The following is a 17,486-nucleotide window of genomic DNA, read 5'->3' as shown; positions in this document are numbered from 1 at the left end:
GGTTAATGCCGGGCACGACCGATGGGGCCAGTGCTAGACATTAACCCTTTAGACGCTGTGTTCAAAGTTGATTGCAGCATCTAAAACAAAACCAAAAGTACCCCAGCAGCTCAGCAGAGCTGATCGGTACTGTCGTGACATAATCGTGATGTTCCGATCAGCTTACTGAACGACAGGAGGGTCCTCACCTGCCTCCTGGTCGTCCGATTGTCGATCTGCTGCTCCAAGCCTGAAGATTGCATGTTGTAGCCCCCTATGGGGGCTAAAAAAAAGTTAATAAAAGTTCATTAACCCCTTCCCTATTAAAAGTTTAATCACCTCCTTTTTCCCATTTTTTAAATGATGTAACAAAAAAAATGTGGTACCGCCGCATAGGGCTGGGCGGTATACCGGTTCATACCGAATTTTTTTGGGCTGCACGATATGAATTTTCCCCCATACCGCAATACCGGTTGGGCCCCTCCCCCTCGAGAATGTATTATCAGCCCAGCATAGTGCTGTCCCCACATCGGGGAACTAATCCTATGTGACCCGCCAGTTCTGTTCTGGGACAGAGGTAGTAAAGGGAAGTAGCTTTAATTAATGTTTTATCGTATTGCTTAAAGGGGTATTCCGGCCATAGACCTCTTATCCCCTATACAAAGCAAGATGTCTGAACTTTCAGGCTTCTTTGCAGAAGGCGCTGTACTACATCACTTCCTGGAGAATGCACTTGTCTGATTTACAGTTTTTGACCATCAAAGGGGCTATCAAGAATTTAAAAAAACAGAGCTGATTTTTTTTCTCCAAAAAAACAGCACCACAACTGTTCTCGGATTGTGTGTGGAATTACAACTTTACTCCATTCACTTCAATGTAACTGAGCCGCATTACCACACACATCCTGAGGACGAGTGACAATGTTTAAATCCGCTTTGTTTTTCTATTTCTGGATAGCCCCGAAGTCCTGTTAATTGCAGCTGCAACCAAGCTCCTGCATCTTGGCTATCTTTTTATAAGACTAAAAGAAGCATGTGTGTGCCTCCAATATTCGGGCCACCTTTTTGGACTAAAATTGCTACAACATTTTTACAAATAGGACCACATACTTTCTGTGTAGTTATATTTTAGTGTAGGTGTACTGCCAGGTCTAACCAAATGCTAGTATTCATTTTGTTTCATTTGTCTGTGACCATTATGCCAAATATGGTATCTTATTTGTACACGTCTTTTTTTTTTTTTTATATACACTTACAGCATTTTGTCCTTACCACATTGGACACTTTTCTGTTGTTGGACTTGGATTTGATTGCTATGTGAGTATTTACAAGTGATTTCATGTATAGAATGCTGTTTGCGATCTATGCATCAGTATTTAAATATTTGTGACAACTAAAATAAAAATTTTGTTGAAATTGCTGGTTAACAATGTATAATGTTAGGATATAGTAAAATTATGAAATGAGTTATAAAGTTAATGTGGTTTTATACACAACATAATTCTGTAAGCTCACTTATAGACAGTCATAAATAATGTAGAAATGTTTCATGATCATGAGTGTTTTATAAGGTCTCAACATGTCTCAAACATGAAAAGGTGCCAAATACTAATTTCATATTTGTACCTCACTTTCAAATACTAGTCCCAACCCTGCTTGGCTTTTAAAGGGGTATTCCAGGATTTTTTTTGACTGTGCTACAGAGGCTGTAAAATTAGTGTAGTTTGTAATATAGTGTCTCTACTGGTGTTTTATGTTGGTCTCACATATCTTACGTGAACTTTGCCCCAATGTTCATTTCAACAGCATACAAAATGACTATTGTCTCAGGCTTTCCCAGGTTGCAGTGTGGCCCGAGACATTACATCACTAGTCAGGTGTTAAAAGGAGTCTATCTGCTTCAATGGGTGGAGCAACTGCCGGGTGGGAAGGAGATTGCTATCACGGCGCTGAAGGGAATTGTAGCTTAGGTGTGCTGCAAAGGGTGGGGTGGCTGATGTGTGGGAGGAAGAAAAGTGTACTCACACTTTTATAAACAAGGGATCCTGGGACTTGTAGTAGGTAGGAGGGGACAAAAATAAAGCAGCAGCGTTTATCAGGTAAGTAATAAAGTCACCTTATGATGGATAACTCCTTTAAGATCAGGAATATTCATGGTGGTGTGGCCAATATTAATGCAAACTGTATTCAGAAAAAAAATGCATTCAGTTTCATATATACCCAACATCTATATTATACCTATGATATAGTGCTCTCTTCAAGGCTTATCATATCCATTAAGAAAAATAAGTTTTCTTTCCTCTTTTTTTGCACATGGTCTAAGTTTAGATTTAATCTTGTGTGTATTGACAATATTTTTAGTGTGTATATGTGTGTGTGTGTGTGTGTGTATGTATGTATGTATATATGTATATATATATATATATATATATATATATATATATTCATATTTATTTATTTTTTTTGCAAACATTTTTTTTTCATTATTCCGGAATTTTACAAGCGCACTTGATTTCTCATGACTTCCAAAATATTTGATGGTTTTGTTCATGCTCTTTTTGTTCTATATGGCAAGTTTTTGTCAAAAATCTATTGATTGTTCCTAAAAATATTTCTTCAATAAGCATATTGTGAATGAGTGTATTTTCTGTTACAGGTAAAAGCTTCCCACTTTGAAGGTCTCATAACAACAATAGTTGGATATGTTCTACTGGCAGTCACATTGATTCTCTGCCATGTATCCTTTTGTAAGCATATGAAATGTTCACTGCATCAATACTTGACCTGTTCTGAAGATAAACTGTCAGTGTCGCTGGGCACAGTGACAGTTCAGTGAGCTCATCTGTGCAAGCACAGCCAAGCATCCTTGAAGCCGGCCAGATCAGTGGTCCCGGCCGGTAATCGCTCCTATTGGTATGTCGCAGACCAATAGGAACAAACTGTGAGCTGAGAGCGGTGTCTTCTCCTCCCCTCCACCTCTGATGCTTCACTCAGTGATCAGATAAGGAGACAGCCGCATTGGAGAGGCCCACCACAGCTGTCAGAATCAGGGCTAAGCTGCCCATCAATACCACTTTAAATGACGTGATCAAAACTGAAACGGTTAAAATGATACCCATATTACATGTTTGTTTTTGTTTTTTTATTAATTAAAACAAATTAAAGGTGTATTCCGGCCTTAGCAATCTTATCCCCTAGGATAAGGGATAGGGCATAAGATTTCTGATCGTGGGGGTCCGAGATGGAGATGTGATGTCATCCTACGCCCCCTCCTTTCATGCCATCTCACTCCCTCTCATAGGCATTAATGAAGGGCGCGGGGCGGGGCGGGGCGTGATGTCACGTCTCCATCTCGGGAGCAGCACCCGGCACAGAATGCATGATCGAACATCTTATCCTCTATCCTTTGGATAGGGGATAAGATATCTAAGGCTGGAATACCCCTTTTAAGTATGTTTAAAAATTTAAACATACTTATTTTGTTTAAAAAAATTAAAAATGTAGACATGGGTATCATTTTAATTGTGTTGACCCACAGAATAAAGAGAACATGTCTGTTTGACTGTGAAGTGCACTGTGTAAAAACAAAACCCACAGATTTGCATTTTCTTGGTCGCCTTATTGGGGAACACAGAGACCATGGGTATTATGCTTCTTTCCACTAGGAGGCTGACACTAGGCAAAAAAAGGAGTCTGCTCCTCCCAGCAGGATATACCCGCCCACAGGCACAGATATAATCAGTTTTAGCTTAGTGTCAGTAGGAGGCGGACACAGGTCTGGAGCTCTCTCCAGACCTGGTCTTTTATTTTTTTTATTATTTTCTAGCTAGGGATTTCTAGTTAGCATTTTTTTCCTTTATTATTTTTCTAGGTTGGGCGACAGGAGCTTGGCGCTACCTGATTTCCCACATGCGACAAAGAGGCACAGTGCATAGATGTATGGGCCGTCAACCCCTTCTCATCAACAGTCAGCACCTGGCGGTAGTACCCTGGGTCCGGGTCCCCGACTTGCCCCTGCCCGCCTCACTATGGCAGCTTGGCGTTATGCAGCATGGCCTTTAGCTGAATGAAGACTTCAAGAGAGTATGAGAAGATGGAGTCCGCGGGTGAGTATGAACTTCAGTTCCCCCCTTTCTCTCTCCCTTGGGTCCCCCTTCTCTATAGTGCACAGCTCCTCATCCGCCATTACACATGGCTGTGCTGGGCCGGTCCCCTCCTGGCCTCCGGCGCCTTGTGGATGGCACAACCCGCGCCCCCCACCCCCTCACCGCAGCCATTGCCGCACTCAGTGTCCTGGCCACGTTTTTTCATAACTGCTCCTGAAGACTCTGCTTGCTGCCCCGTGTTTCTGGGGCAGGAGGTCTCCACTCCCCCCGCTCTCCTGGGTGGTCCTGGTCGGTGAGTTAAGGGGATCTTTTTCCCCACTAGCTATTCCTTCCAACCAACCAACCCCGGTGCTCGGTGCACCTCACATATTGGAATGTTTAGCTTTTGCTTGTGTTTGCAGCGCAAGCCTTGTGCATTTTACCCTTATGCGCAAATAGGCTGTGGCCCTAGAGTCCACACTAGGTGCTTCTCGCCCCTGTTCCTGAGTAACCTCTCTTTCTGGTTTTCCCAGCTTTCCCTTGTACCCGATTGGTCATTTTCGCTGGGGTGTGCAGTTATGCCAGCGATTCGGAATTGGGTACTGTAACCAGAGTTGCTCGCCAAGGGTGGTTTACACTGTTGGCTTGCAATGCTGGGGTCCTGGGTTCAGATCCCTCCAAGGACCACATCTTCAGGAAGTCAATATTGTCATTAAGCCTGTTCTCTTCTCCACCGGCCACCCTTACAGCGTTCGCCATGTTCGCGACTGCAGTCCCAATGTCCCATCCCACTTCTGGGTGAAGTGACTAAAGGGGTGCCCCTAAATGGGGAACAGACTCTTTGCGGACTCCTCGTGGGTAGTCGTGGTTCTCTCCAACGCCGATGGAGGACATGCCGTCTGGCGCAGCTGCTATTCCGGTACTTCACGGTGTGTGAGAGTTGACCACGATACAATGGACCCTCTACGCCATCCATAGAGGTTTGGTTGTCTGCCGCAGCTGCTTTTTCGGTACTCCACTATGAGTGAGAGTTGACCGCTGTACAATGGACCCCGCTTCACCATCCATGGAGGTTGGTTTGTCTGCCATAGCTGTTATTCCGGTACTCCACTGTGAGTGAGAGTTGACCGATGTACCATGGATCCTCTACACCATCCATAGAGGTGGCGACGTCTGCCATACCCGCGGTTGCTGCTTCGGTACCCTGTTATAGGTCAGAGTTGACTTTTGTTAATAAACCCTCTGCAATGTCCATGGAGGAAGTGATGTCTATGCCTGCAGTCCTGGTGCATCATGGCATGTGGGTGTTGTCTGGAGGGTGTTCCTTCATGCACCCAGGTTGATGGAGGAGGAGGGATATCATTGGCCTTCCTGTGCCAGTGGTTCGCGTGTTTCCTGCTGTAGCCTACACAGCACAGGGCCGGTGGCGGGGAGCCTGCTCTAGATGTTTTTCCCTCCTTATGGGTGGAGTTGTTTGCAGTGTCTCTCCATTGCTGAGGTACCTTCATGTCAAGGTTTAGCCGGTTCCACCTCTGGCTCGTCCAGGGTTTCCATTCTCCACCCCAGGGGAGGCGCGTAGTGGGCTAGGTAGGCCTTCTGCTCCAGCTATTTTCTGTCTCATTTTTCCTTTTATGGTAAGGGTATATTAGTGGTCCGGATACGCACTACTATTGCCTACTTTAGGATGCCTGTCATTGCTCTTACGTCTTCACTCGCTCCCCTGAAGTTTGGGTGGAGTTTGGTGGGTTTCCGCTGTTACACGGGCGGTCTTTGCATTCTTCCTCTTCTTCTAGGCGGAGTGCTGTCGGTCTTCTATGCTTCCTCCTGTGGCTGCTTCATCCATCTTGTTGAACCCTGCCGCTACCGGCTTAGGGGTTCAGCACTCGCGCTTTCCCCGTCTTTTAAGGGGTTGTGTGGCCCTTGTACATTTCCTGCCTTTGCTTTTGCAGCCGTTGTCCTCCGATCTCCCAGTATCGGAGGTTTTCTTTATTCCGCTCCTGCCCTCATAGTTCTGCTGGATTGGCTTAGTTGCACCTGTTGCTGTCCTAGCTTTTACATTGACATTCTTTCGGGCACTTTTTGGTCCTGCCGGGGAAATTCCTGTTTTCTCTCCTTTTTCTGGGTGGGGATCTTCTGCTTAGAGTGTCTCTAGGCCTTCCTTTTGAAGTCTTTTTTTTCTTGGTGTCTTTGGCTCCCCGGGGTTCCTCGACAGTCTCGGCTGTGGCAAGTCACTCCTCCTTTTTTGGAGTGTGTCCATTGTTCTGTGCTTGCCCTCCAGTCTAGGTGAGCACCCTCCCGCACCCTGGTAATGTCTTTACCTCGCCTTGTTGCTTTGGTTGGGTTGACATCTCACTGGGTCCCCACTGTCTTCCTCTCGGTGACTGTCCTTCTGGGTTGTTACTCTCTCAGTCATCCGGCAGCAGAATAAGGATGTCAAGCCAGGAAGAATCACTTTACTGAGAGAGTAGTGGATGCATGTAATAGCCTTTCTGCAGAGATGGTTGCTGCAAATACAGTGAAGGAGTTTAAACATGCATGGGATAAGCATAAGGTTATCCTTCATAAAAGATAGGGCCTGGCACTATTGATAGGATTCAGATTATTGGGCAGACTAGATGGGCCAAATGGTTCCTATCTGCCGATACATTCTATGTTTCTATGTTAGGACATGGAGTGGTGATCAAAGGCTGCCTCTGTAGAGAAAAGGCAGGGATGAGCCGGACCGGAAACTCGCCAAGGCCAGAAACAAGAACCCCCAGTATGGTGGAAGTATCAGGAAGAACCACCCCAGAGCGAAAGGCACGGAAATGCCACCCGGAAAAGAGCCCAAGGCAAGGAGAGCCTGAAAAGGCAAACTACAGATGGAGAGGGACCAGAACGACTCCAGGGCTGCCAGGGAAGAGTGACTAACCCTAGGGAAGAATAGTGGGGAAAAGAAAAAGGCACCGCCACTCCAGAGGTCACCGCGCCACCCAGCACTCGAGACACAAGAGACTAGGGGATAGACAAGGCTGATCAAGCAGGGGACTCCAATGGTCGGAACGGACTGGATGACCGAGAGAGTATGAGTAAGGCCTCTATGTAGGCTGAAAAGACTGCATATTACTATGGAATAAACTTGAAGTTTTATTACACAAGTTTCCTGATAATACTTTTAAACCTTTTCCCCTCTAATTTAAAACTGTCCTCTTGTAGTAGTTTTTCTTCTTTTAAATATGCTCTCCTCCTTTACCGTTCTTGCCAGGTCCATACCCTGGCTACTCCAGCCCCTTGCACTGCCCTCTCTCTCCCTGTCGGGGTATGTCTTGCTTGGAAGCCATCCTGGTGGTCCTTGTGCTTCCTTCTGGATGTGAATGCTCTGCTGTTCTCTGCTCTTACACTCCAGCAATCTTCTGCTTACAGTGTCTCTAGGCCTTACTCTTGAGGCCTTTCCTGCCCCGGCCTAGGTGCTCGTCAGCCGGAGTGTTCACTCTGCCTCTCCTGGTTTGGGACTCCTGGGAACCTCCATTTCTTCCTGGATCTGGGATCCTCTTTTTCTCTGGGCGACGGCTCCGGTGTTCTGGATGGCTCTGCTCCTTCCCTATGGTCTATTTGCATTGCTCCTTCTCCCTCCAGGGAGGGGCCCAGATAGTAGAGTCTCAGGTTAGGGGGCCTGCCAGTCGTCCTGGTTGCCCAGTCGGGACATATAGGCATAGTCCACCTTATCGCTCTCTTGGCTATGCGGCATACTCTTGGGTTCTCCCTTCCTCCTGTTTTTTTGTGAGGTGGCCTTAAGATTGAGGAGTTGAGTCTGCCTCTCTTGATTTGGGTGGTCGGTAGGTGCGTCTCCCCTAGCCTTCTTACATGCCGGTTTCTTCGGGCGCTCGGGACTGTTGATGAATTTTGCTTTATTTTTCTCTTTGTCCCATTCTAGCGGCTCTTGTATCCACCTTCTTGATGGGTGTGCTCAGCTGTTTTTTTCTCGTTCTCTCTCTTCTCCGCCTCTGCCCTATGGTTGTGGTTGGACTCCTGTCGGCTCTCCCTTCCAGCTTCTCCGGCGCGCTTCTTTTCTGGGATTGGCATTTCCTTGCCATGTTTGCCTTACTTGGATGAATCTCTGCATTAGGGGTTCTCTTACCTTTCTCTCTTCTGCGTTTTGGCCAGGCATTGGTAGTCCAGCGTCTTTTTATCAGAGGTGTTTTCTGTTCTCCTGCCAGGACCTATTCGGCCCAGCGGGCCTCCAGGGCGACCATTTGTTGTCTTATTTGGTTGCCTGTCGGACTCCAGTCCCTGCACAGTTCCTTACTTTTTGGGTCCAACCTCGCCCGTCATGTTTTGCGGGGGCTTCCGGGTGGTTGCTTGCCGGTTTCCGGGTTTCCTCTGAGCCTTGTCAACCTTCTTGGGCGAATGGTTATGACTCAGTCTCTGGCCTAACCTTCCCTTCTCTGGTGATTCCTTTTCCCATCCCAGGGACTGCTTTGGGACGTCCCATGGTCTCTGTGTTCCCCAATAAGGTGACCGAGAAGAGCAGATTTTTTTGTACTCACCGTAAAATCTCTTTCTCAGTCTTCATTGAGTGACACAGCACCCACCCATTTACGGTTACCTGGTCAGGTTGTTTTTTGCCTGTTATTACTTTTGATGTCCTTCGGACGTTTTCTCCTTTTGTGGGTTTGCTTCTCCTACTGCTTTGTGACAAAACTGATTACCTCTGTGCCTGTGGGCGGGTATATCCTGCTGGGAGGAGCCAACTTCTTTTTTTGCCTAGTGTCAGCCTCCTAGTGGACAGCAGCATAATACCCATGGTCTCTGTGTCCCCCAATGAAGGCTACGGGAAAGAGATTTTATGGTAAGTAAAAAAACTCCTTTTTCATTGCACCACCCCCACCCTCCTAAGTAATCATTTTTTGGTTTTGCTGTACATTTTATGGTAAAATGAAAGGTGTCATTACAAAGTGCAATTGGTCTTGCAACAAGCCCTCATATGGCTCTGTAGATAAAAAAAAGTTTTGATTCTCGGAAGCAAGGAGTGTCCTCAAGATACAAATGGAATTTGTCCCTAAGGAGTAAAACAAAACCACTCCAATTTTTATAAATGTATCTTTGTATTATGTGTGTATGTGTGTGTATATATATATATATATACATACACATACAGTGGTCCCTCAACATATGATATTAATTGGAGAACCATCATATGTCGAGTACATATGTCTATGTAAAAATGGTAATTGGTTCTGGGGCCTCTGAACCATTGTATGTTGAATACATATCTCTATGGGAAACTGCTAATTGGTTCTGGGATGACCATTGTATGTGGAGTGTATGGGCAGTGTTTAACAAACCAGGGTGCCTCCAGCTGTTGCACAGCTACAACTCCCAGCATGCATGTACAGCCATTGACTGTCTGGGCATGCTGGGAGTTATAGTTTTGCAACAGCTGGATGCACACTGATAGGGAAACATTGATGTATGGGGTGTATAGTGTGTATATGTATTGTATGTGATGTGTGACATCGCATACAGTACTGTACAGTTCTTTAAATACCTTCAGGGGGGACAGAATGTCCTCCATTATGATCCTGCCAACTACAGCTCCATAGGAAAAGAAGGGGAGGGCAGCCAGCAGCTCATTTGATGCCTGCAGCAAGATGCTGCAGGCTATTGGCTATAGCTGCACTGGGGGCGGGGCTTACACGGAGCTCATAGTGGAAGCCTGCGTGAGTTAGCAGGACAGCATGTGAGTAACAAGAGGCAGAACGGGGCACATTAAACAACTGTCAGTTGCTGAAGTTGTCAGCGCTGTCAGATAGCTGTTTGTACGATGGCCCCGACACACAGCAGCATCATATGTCGATGCTGCCTTCAACATACGATGGGCTCTGAGAGGCCATCATATGTTGAAATGATCATATGTCTGGGCCATCATAAGTCGGGGGGTCACTGTATATATATTTTTTAATGAAATTTAGTCTCAAGTGTCAAGGAGGCTGTGTCACCCGCAGGAAGGATACCTCCCCCAATCCCCCTGTCTTGGATGATTGACATTCAGGCCTTATCTTTTAGCACTGAGCGTGCACATATATCAGGCAAGGAGGGAGGAGGTGGGTGTCCTGCAGCTCGAACAGCTTTTTTGATACTTGATCCCTGAGCATGACCTTGAGCTGGCCGATTCCCTTAAAAATTCTGGTTGCCTGAAGCCCCTTGAATAAATAAAAACACTGCATAGAGACTTATCAACCCACTCGAAAACAGCTACTGACGTCTTGATATAAGAAACTTTCTGAGGGTGGTTTCATGTGTATTGTTTTTAGGAAGAATTATGCAGCTTTTGTGGCAGTTCTTTATTCAGTCTTGTTTGAAAAAAAATGCAATTAAAAAGTAGTGAAAACTTCAGTCTCGGCTTGGATTTGCCCTGTGAATCTGTATGCAGGTTAGACTGTAATTTGCAGATGATTTTTTATTTTATTTTTCAGCACTGTGATGGCAGCCGATCAAAACGTTTGACTCCTCAAATATGTCAATTTTTTTTTTTTTTTTTTTTTAATGGTTCAAAATGTATTTATTAATTTTAAAGGCAAAATAAATAAGACCTAAGTGACAAGGAAACTGAAGGCACAGTCATATGAATATTGTAGGTTCACCTCAGCCAATATCCATAACTAAAATAAATGCACATAAAGGAACCACAAGTGTACAAAATCATTATGGGTCCAGATGACCCTAGTGTCCCAAACATAAAACCAAAAAAACTATACCAAGGGGTGTTTGTTCGTTTGTTATTGCTCAACTATATAGCCTGTCATACGTAAATTTTTCTGAAGACCTAATTCCAGAGTTTAGCAGCAGTTGTGAAGTTTCAGCGATCAAGACGTATACTGGGCATATGCTACATAGTTGTGAAGGTAACTAATAAATCTTTTCTTTGCTGTATGAAGGTCTTTGCACATTTGTTTCTTTTTAAATGGACACTGTCAGATATAAAAACTTTTTATATGTTGTACTTATTGGCAAAACAATACTTTTTTCTAATATGCGTCTTAAAAAAATGTTGGAAAATCCCACCATTAAAGGTCCCTATACCTTCTGGGACACTTGAGTCCCACAGCAGCATGAGCATGTCCAAGGGTCATGGACACGAGATGGCTGATTGACAAGGCTGCAGGGGGAACACAGCCTGCATCAACACTGCTGTAACACAGTGAGTCTTGCCAAACATGTGCCTCCAGCTGTTGCAAAACTACAACTCCAAGCATGCCTGCACAGTCAAAGGATATCTGGGCATGCTGGGAGTTGTAGTTTTGCAATAGCTGTAGACACACAACTAAAGGCAACAAAGCTGCAATCACTGTACCTCCAACTATTCCAAAACTACAATTCCCAGCATTACAGAACTGGCAAAGGATGATGTACATGAATGAAATACTTTTAGCACTAAACTTTTGCACTAATTTAGGAAGATGTAAATGATATACTCACCATGTTATGTTTGTTAGAGTACGGGATATCTCCAATAATCATTATGTGTGTGTGTGTGTGTGTGTGTGTGTATACAGCATGAAACCAGAGAGGAAAGGGTTACAGAGCAGGCCTGCCAGGCTCACTCTTGAGAGCAGTGAGGGAGGAGGAGGAGTCATCACAGTGCAAAGGGACACACCCCCTCCTTTTGACAAGATGGAAAACACATTGAACAGATGTAATATGCTATTTTTCAGTGAAATATGGGCGATAGATACATAAAAACTACATGTACATAATCAGGATGAGGTACTGAGTAACATACTGTATAACAGGTTTTTTGCTTGTTTGTTTTTTGTGGGATCTGACTGGTAAGGGTTTGGTCACATGTAGCATATACACTGCATATTTTTTGCAGCCGATTTTGCTACTCATTGACTTCAATAGGTATGAAAAATATGTAGTAGCATATATGCTAAGTGGGACCCTAGACTTTAGGCCAGTGATGGCGAACCTTTTTGAGCCAGAGTGCCCAAACCGTAATGCATGGCAACTTTTTTTCCCCTCAAAGTGCCAGCACCGCAATTAAATCAGAATTAGACCCCCCAGTAGGCAGGTAGTACCCCCAGATTAAACCCCCCCAGTAGGCAGGTAGTACCACCAGATTAACCCCGCAAGTAGGCAGGTAGTACCCCCAGATTAACCCCCCCCAAGTAAGCAGGTAGTACCCCCAGATTAAAAACCCGCCCCCCCCCCCCCAGTAGGCAGGTAGAAGCCCCAGATTACCCCCCCAGTAGGGCAGGTAGGAGCCCCAGATTAACCCCCTAGTAGGCAGGTAGGGGCCCCAGATTGGACAGACACCTCCACCCCCCCCCCCCCCAGTAGGTAGGTAGTACCCTCAGATTAGACAACCCCCACCCCCCGGCTGGTACCTTTTGTAGTTGCCGGGGATTCAGGGCAGCACCTTCCCCCAGATAAGAGCCAGCACAGCTACGTGCATCGGCCGGCTGCCGCGTAATGACGCTCGGACACGTCACACTCTCAGAATACCTAGGGCCGGCGTCTGGACGTAGTGACGCCAGCCCTTGAATTCTGGGAGCTTGATGTGAGCAAGCGTCATTACGCGACGGCCGCGCGTAGCTGTTCTGGCTATTATTTGGGGGCGGAGCATTTACAGGTGAGCCGGCTCGTGTTACTGTACAGGGCAGGAGGACGGCCCGGCCCACCGATGGCCTGTGTGCCCGATGGCCAGTTTGGCCCTGGATGGGAGGGTGACTCGGTCATGGCACCCCCTTGTGAGTAACACAGGTCTCCCCCCCCCCCCCCCTTGATACGCCACTGTGGCCGTGTGCCCACAGAGGGGGCTCGGCGTGCCACAGGTTTGCCATCACTGCTTTAGGGTTATCCAACTTTTTTAAATGGATGGTCTCTTCTTAGGACATACCAGCAATATTAGATTTGGGGGGGAAGGGGGGGGGGAGGGGCAACTCTCAAAACTGTTTTAAATGTTCAGCAGTGTGAATGTTTGAGACTCACTGAAACTAATGTAAACTAAATGTAGTCACACCTCTATTGATTTAATATTTTTATTGCTTATCCTAATGATAGGTCATCAGTTTTAAAATGAACCCATCAGCATATTTTAGTGCATAAACTCAAGGGCAGGGTGTGATGGACCTCTTAAGTTTTCCTACCATGTGATTGTTGCAGGAAGTGAGCGTTGTAAATTGCTGAAAAAATACTTTTAATCTGACACAAGAGAACTACTAAAAAAAAGTAATCATCAGAGAAGAACCTTAGCCGTAACTAGTCACGACTCTCTTTAGTCGTGCTCTCCATGTGTGATTGGCAAAGAGGATTCAATGTCCCAGCAGTAAGTGATGTAGAATCCTATTTACTTGTCAATCTTACCTGAAGAGCATGATTCCAGGCAGACACCCGTAAATAGTTGCTGCTTAGATTCTGCCCAGATGACTACTTAGCATTCAATAGCATACTCTGTGTGCTGGATAAAAAAAAAATGTATTTCTTTATTATTATTTTTTTTTCCCATTTACACCACTTACACCACTTACTTTCTGCAACAAACACATGGTAGGAAACCTTATTAGAACTTTTATAATGCCATGCCCTTGCTTTTATGTCCTAAGTGTGCTGAAAGGTTCCATTTAAAAGGCTAGGTAACTCCTTTGAAGAACATTTTTTATTTATAACATTAACTAAATAGTGATCAAAATTATTCATTTTATGTTTAACAATCATTTTCAGATTTTTTTTCTATTTAAGCTGTTTTTTGTTTGTTAACCCCTTCCCGACCTATGACATACCTGTACGTCATGGGTGGCAAGGTGTTCCCGACCCATGACATACAGGTACGTCATGAACATTACTGCCGCTACTCGCGGCATCCCGCAGCGCCCGGAAAGATGGTGGCTATCACTGATAGCCAGCCATCTTACCGTGCGACCACGGGGGGTTTCATCCCCCACCCCCCCCCAGCGATCGCTGCTATCAGCTGGTCAAATCTGACTAGCTGATAGCAGCGTTTCGCTATGAAATACTTAGCAGTGCGGTGTGTGAGTCCCGAACATGGGGATCTGGACACACACCGCTCTGCTAAGTGTCCCTGACCCGTTCCCCGGCGTCACTTACCCGTCCGAGCGGTGTCCCGACCGGTCCCGGCATCCTCCATGCGGTCCCGGCTGCGCTGCGTCCCGGAGGTGAGTTTGCAGCAGCAGTGCGGCATCTTCATTGGCAGCAGTGAGATCGCCGTAAAGCGATCTCACTGCTGCCTCTGGGAGTTTCAAAACTGCAACTCCCAGCATGCCCAGACAGCCTTTGGCTTTCTGGGCATGCTGGGAGTTGTAGTTTTGCAACATCTGGAGGCCCACAGTTTGGAGACCACTGTATAATGGTCTCCAATCTGTGCTCTTCCAGATGTTGCAAAACTACAAATCTCAGCATGCTCAGTCTGTCCAGGCATGCTGGGAGTTGTAGTTCTCTAACATCTGGAAGAGCACAGATTGGAGACCATTATACAGTGGTCTCCAAACTGTGGACCTCCAGATGTTGCAAAGCTACAACTCCCAGCATGCCCAGACTGCCCAAGCATGCTGAAAGTTGTAGTTCGGCAACATCTGATCCTTCAGATATTGCCGAACTACAACTTCCAGCATGCCTGGGCAGTCTGGGCATGCTGGGAGTTGTAGTTTTGCAACAACTGGAGGCACACTAGTTGGGAAACATTGTCCGTTTCCTACCTCAGTGCATGCTGGGAGTTATAGTTTTGCAACAATTGCAACAGCTGGAGGCACTGACAGACCATGCATGCTGGGAGTTGTAGTTTTGCAACAGCTGGAGGCACACTGGTTTGGAAACACTAAGTTTGGTTGCAAAACACTTGAAAGTTTATTACTTAACTTAGTGTTTCCAAACCAGTGTTCCTCCAGCTCTTGCAAAACTACAACTCCCAGCATGCACGGACAGCCAAAGGGCATGCTCGGAGTTTGCAACAGCTGGATATTTGTCCCCTCCCCCTACTGTGAATGTACAGGGTACACTCACATGGGCGGAGGTTTACAGTGAGTGCTGCAAGTTTGAGATGGCGCAAATTTTGCGCTGCAGCTCAAACTTCCAGCGGCAAACTTGCTGTGAACCTCTGCCCATGTGACTGTACCCTAAAAACACTACACTACACTAACACTAACCTAAAATAAAAAGTAAAAAACACTACATATACACATACCCCTACACAGCCCCCCTCCCCCCAAAAAATGAAAAACGTCTGGTACGCTACTGTTTCCAAAACGGAGCCTCCAGCTGTTGCAAAATAATAACTCCCAGTATTGCCGGATAGCCATTGACTGTCCAGGCATGCTGGGAGTTTTGCAACAGCTGGAGGCACCCTGTTTGGGAATCATTGGCATAGAATACCCCTATGTCCACCCCTATGCAAATCCCTAATTCAGGCCTCAAATGCGCATGGCGCTCTCTCACTTTGGAGCCCTGTCGTATTTCAGGGCAACAGTTTTGGGACACATATGGGGTATCGCCGTACTCGGGAGAAATTGCCTTACAAATTTTGGGGGGCTTTTTCTTCTTTAACCCCTTATGAAAAGGTGAAGTTGGGGTCTACACCAGCATGTTAGTGTAAAAAAATTAATTTTTTACACTGACATGCTGGTGTTGCCCTATACTTTTCATTTTCACAAGAGGTAAAAGGGAAAAAAGACCCCCAAAATTTGTAACGCAATTTCTCCCGACTACGGAGATGCCCCATATGTGGGCGCAAAGTGCTCTGGGGGCGCACAACAAGGCCCAGAAGGGAGAGTGCGCCATGTACATTTGAGGCGATTTGCACAGGGGTGGCTGATTGTTACAGCAGTTCTGACAAACGCAAAACAATAAATATCCATATGTGACCCCATTTTGGAAACTACACCCCTCACGGAATGTAATAAGGGGTGCAGTGAGAATTTACACCCCACTGGCGTATAACAGATTTTTGGAACAGTGGTCTGTGAAAATGAAAAATAAAATTTTTGATTTGCACAGTCCACTGTTTCAAATATCTGTCAAACGCCAGTGGGGTGTAAATGCTCACTGCACCCCTTATTAAATTCCATGAGGGGTATAGTTTCCAAAATGGGGTCACATGTGGGGGGGGTCCACTGTTCTGGCACCATAGGGGCTTCCTAAATGGGACATGCCCCCCAAAAACCCTTTCAGAAAAACTCACTCTCCAAAATCCCATTGTCGCTCCTTCCCTTCTGAGCCCTCTACTGCGCCCGCCGAACACTTTACATACGCATATGAGGTATTTCCTTACTCGAGAGAAATTGGGTTACAAATTTTAGGGTGATTTCTCTCCTTTTACCCCTTGTAAAAATTCAAAAATTGGGTCTACAAGAAAATGCGAGTGTAAAAAATGAAGATTTAGAATTTTCTCCTTCACTTTGCTGCTATTCCTGTGAAACACCTAAATGGTTAAAACACTTACTGAATGTCATTTTGAATACTTTGGGGGGTGCAGTTTTTATAATGGGGTAATTTATGGGGTATTTCTAATATGAAGACCCTTAAAATCCACTTCCAACCTGAACTGGGCCCTGAAAAATTACGATTTTGAAAATCTTGAGAAAAATTGGAAAATTGCTGCGGAACTTTGAAGCCCTCTGATGTCTTCCAAAAGTAAATACATGTCAACTTTTTTATGCAAACACAAAGTAGACATATTGTATATGTGAATCAATATGTAATTTATTTGGAATATCCATTTTCCTTTCAAGCAGAGACTTTCAAAGTTAGAAAAATGCAAAATTTTCTACATTTTCATGAAATTTTTAGATTTTTTACCAAGAAAGGATACAAATATCAGTGAAATTTTACCAATAACATAAAGTAGAATATGTCACGAAAAAACAATCTCGGAATCAGAATAAGTAAAAGCATTCCAAAGTTATTAATGTTTAAAGTGACAGTGGTCAGATTTTCAAAAAATGCCCAGGTCATGAAGGTGAAAATGGGCTGGGTCATGAAGGGGTTAAACATTGTTTTCATTTCACTTCCAGCTTAATCATTCTGATGGCAAAATTAATAGAAAACAGATTTTTTTTTTTTTTTTCAGTTTGTCCCACATGTATTCAGTTATACTATGCAAACATCAGAACTGTAGTAGATAACAAAATGATACATAAAAGAACACAAGTGGACACGTACCCTAGTACAAATGTGTATTTAAACTTTGTTTATCAAAACAATATAAAACAATAAAGTTTGTAATCTATCACTTTTCTGTCTCTCTTAAAGGTTTCCTTACTGGTTGTTGTAGAGATTGGTGTTTTCCCCCTCATTTGTGGTTGGTGGTTAGACATTTGTTCATTGGTAAGTATTTTAACTATTCAAGGCAGTTAAACTCTTAAAACATTTAAAAAAAAAAAAAAAATCTTGTGTTATTTACATATAGCTTTTAACCTGTTAAGGATAC

General features: G+C 45.0%; 1 protein-coding gene across 2 annotated transcripts in view; it reads left to right on the top strand.

Annotated features, from left to right (window-relative positions):
* Nucleotides 1-17,486, top strand: part of MARCHF6 (membrane associated ring-CH-type finger 6) — a 122,043-nt gene that overhangs the window by 38,251 nt on the left and 66,306 nt on the right. For both annotated transcript variants that reach the window (XM_056520704.1, XM_056520703.1), the window contains exons 11-14: nucleotides 1,237-1,295; nucleotides 2,635-2,715; nucleotides 10,879-10,947; nucleotides 17,309-17,383. In XM_056520704.1, coding sequence (XP_056376679.1) covers nucleotides 1,237-1,295; nucleotides 2,635-2,715; nucleotides 10,879-10,947; nucleotides 17,309-17,383 — 284 coding nt within the window. The remainder of the gene's footprint in view (nucleotides 1-1,236; nucleotides 1,296-2,634; nucleotides 2,716-10,878; nucleotides 10,948-17,308; nucleotides 17,384-17,486) is intronic.

This window comes from Hyla sarda, chromosome 5 (genome assembly GCF_029499605.1).
Source record: "Hyla sarda isolate aHylSar1 chromosome 5, aHylSar1.hap1, whole genome shotgun sequence".
In the NCBI taxonomy this organism is placed as follows: Eukaryota; Metazoa; Chordata; class Amphibia; order Anura; family Hylidae; genus Hyla; species Hyla sarda.
The sequence above is the reverse complement of the archived record's forward strand: the minus strand, read 5'-3'. Positions and strand labels throughout refer to the sequence as shown.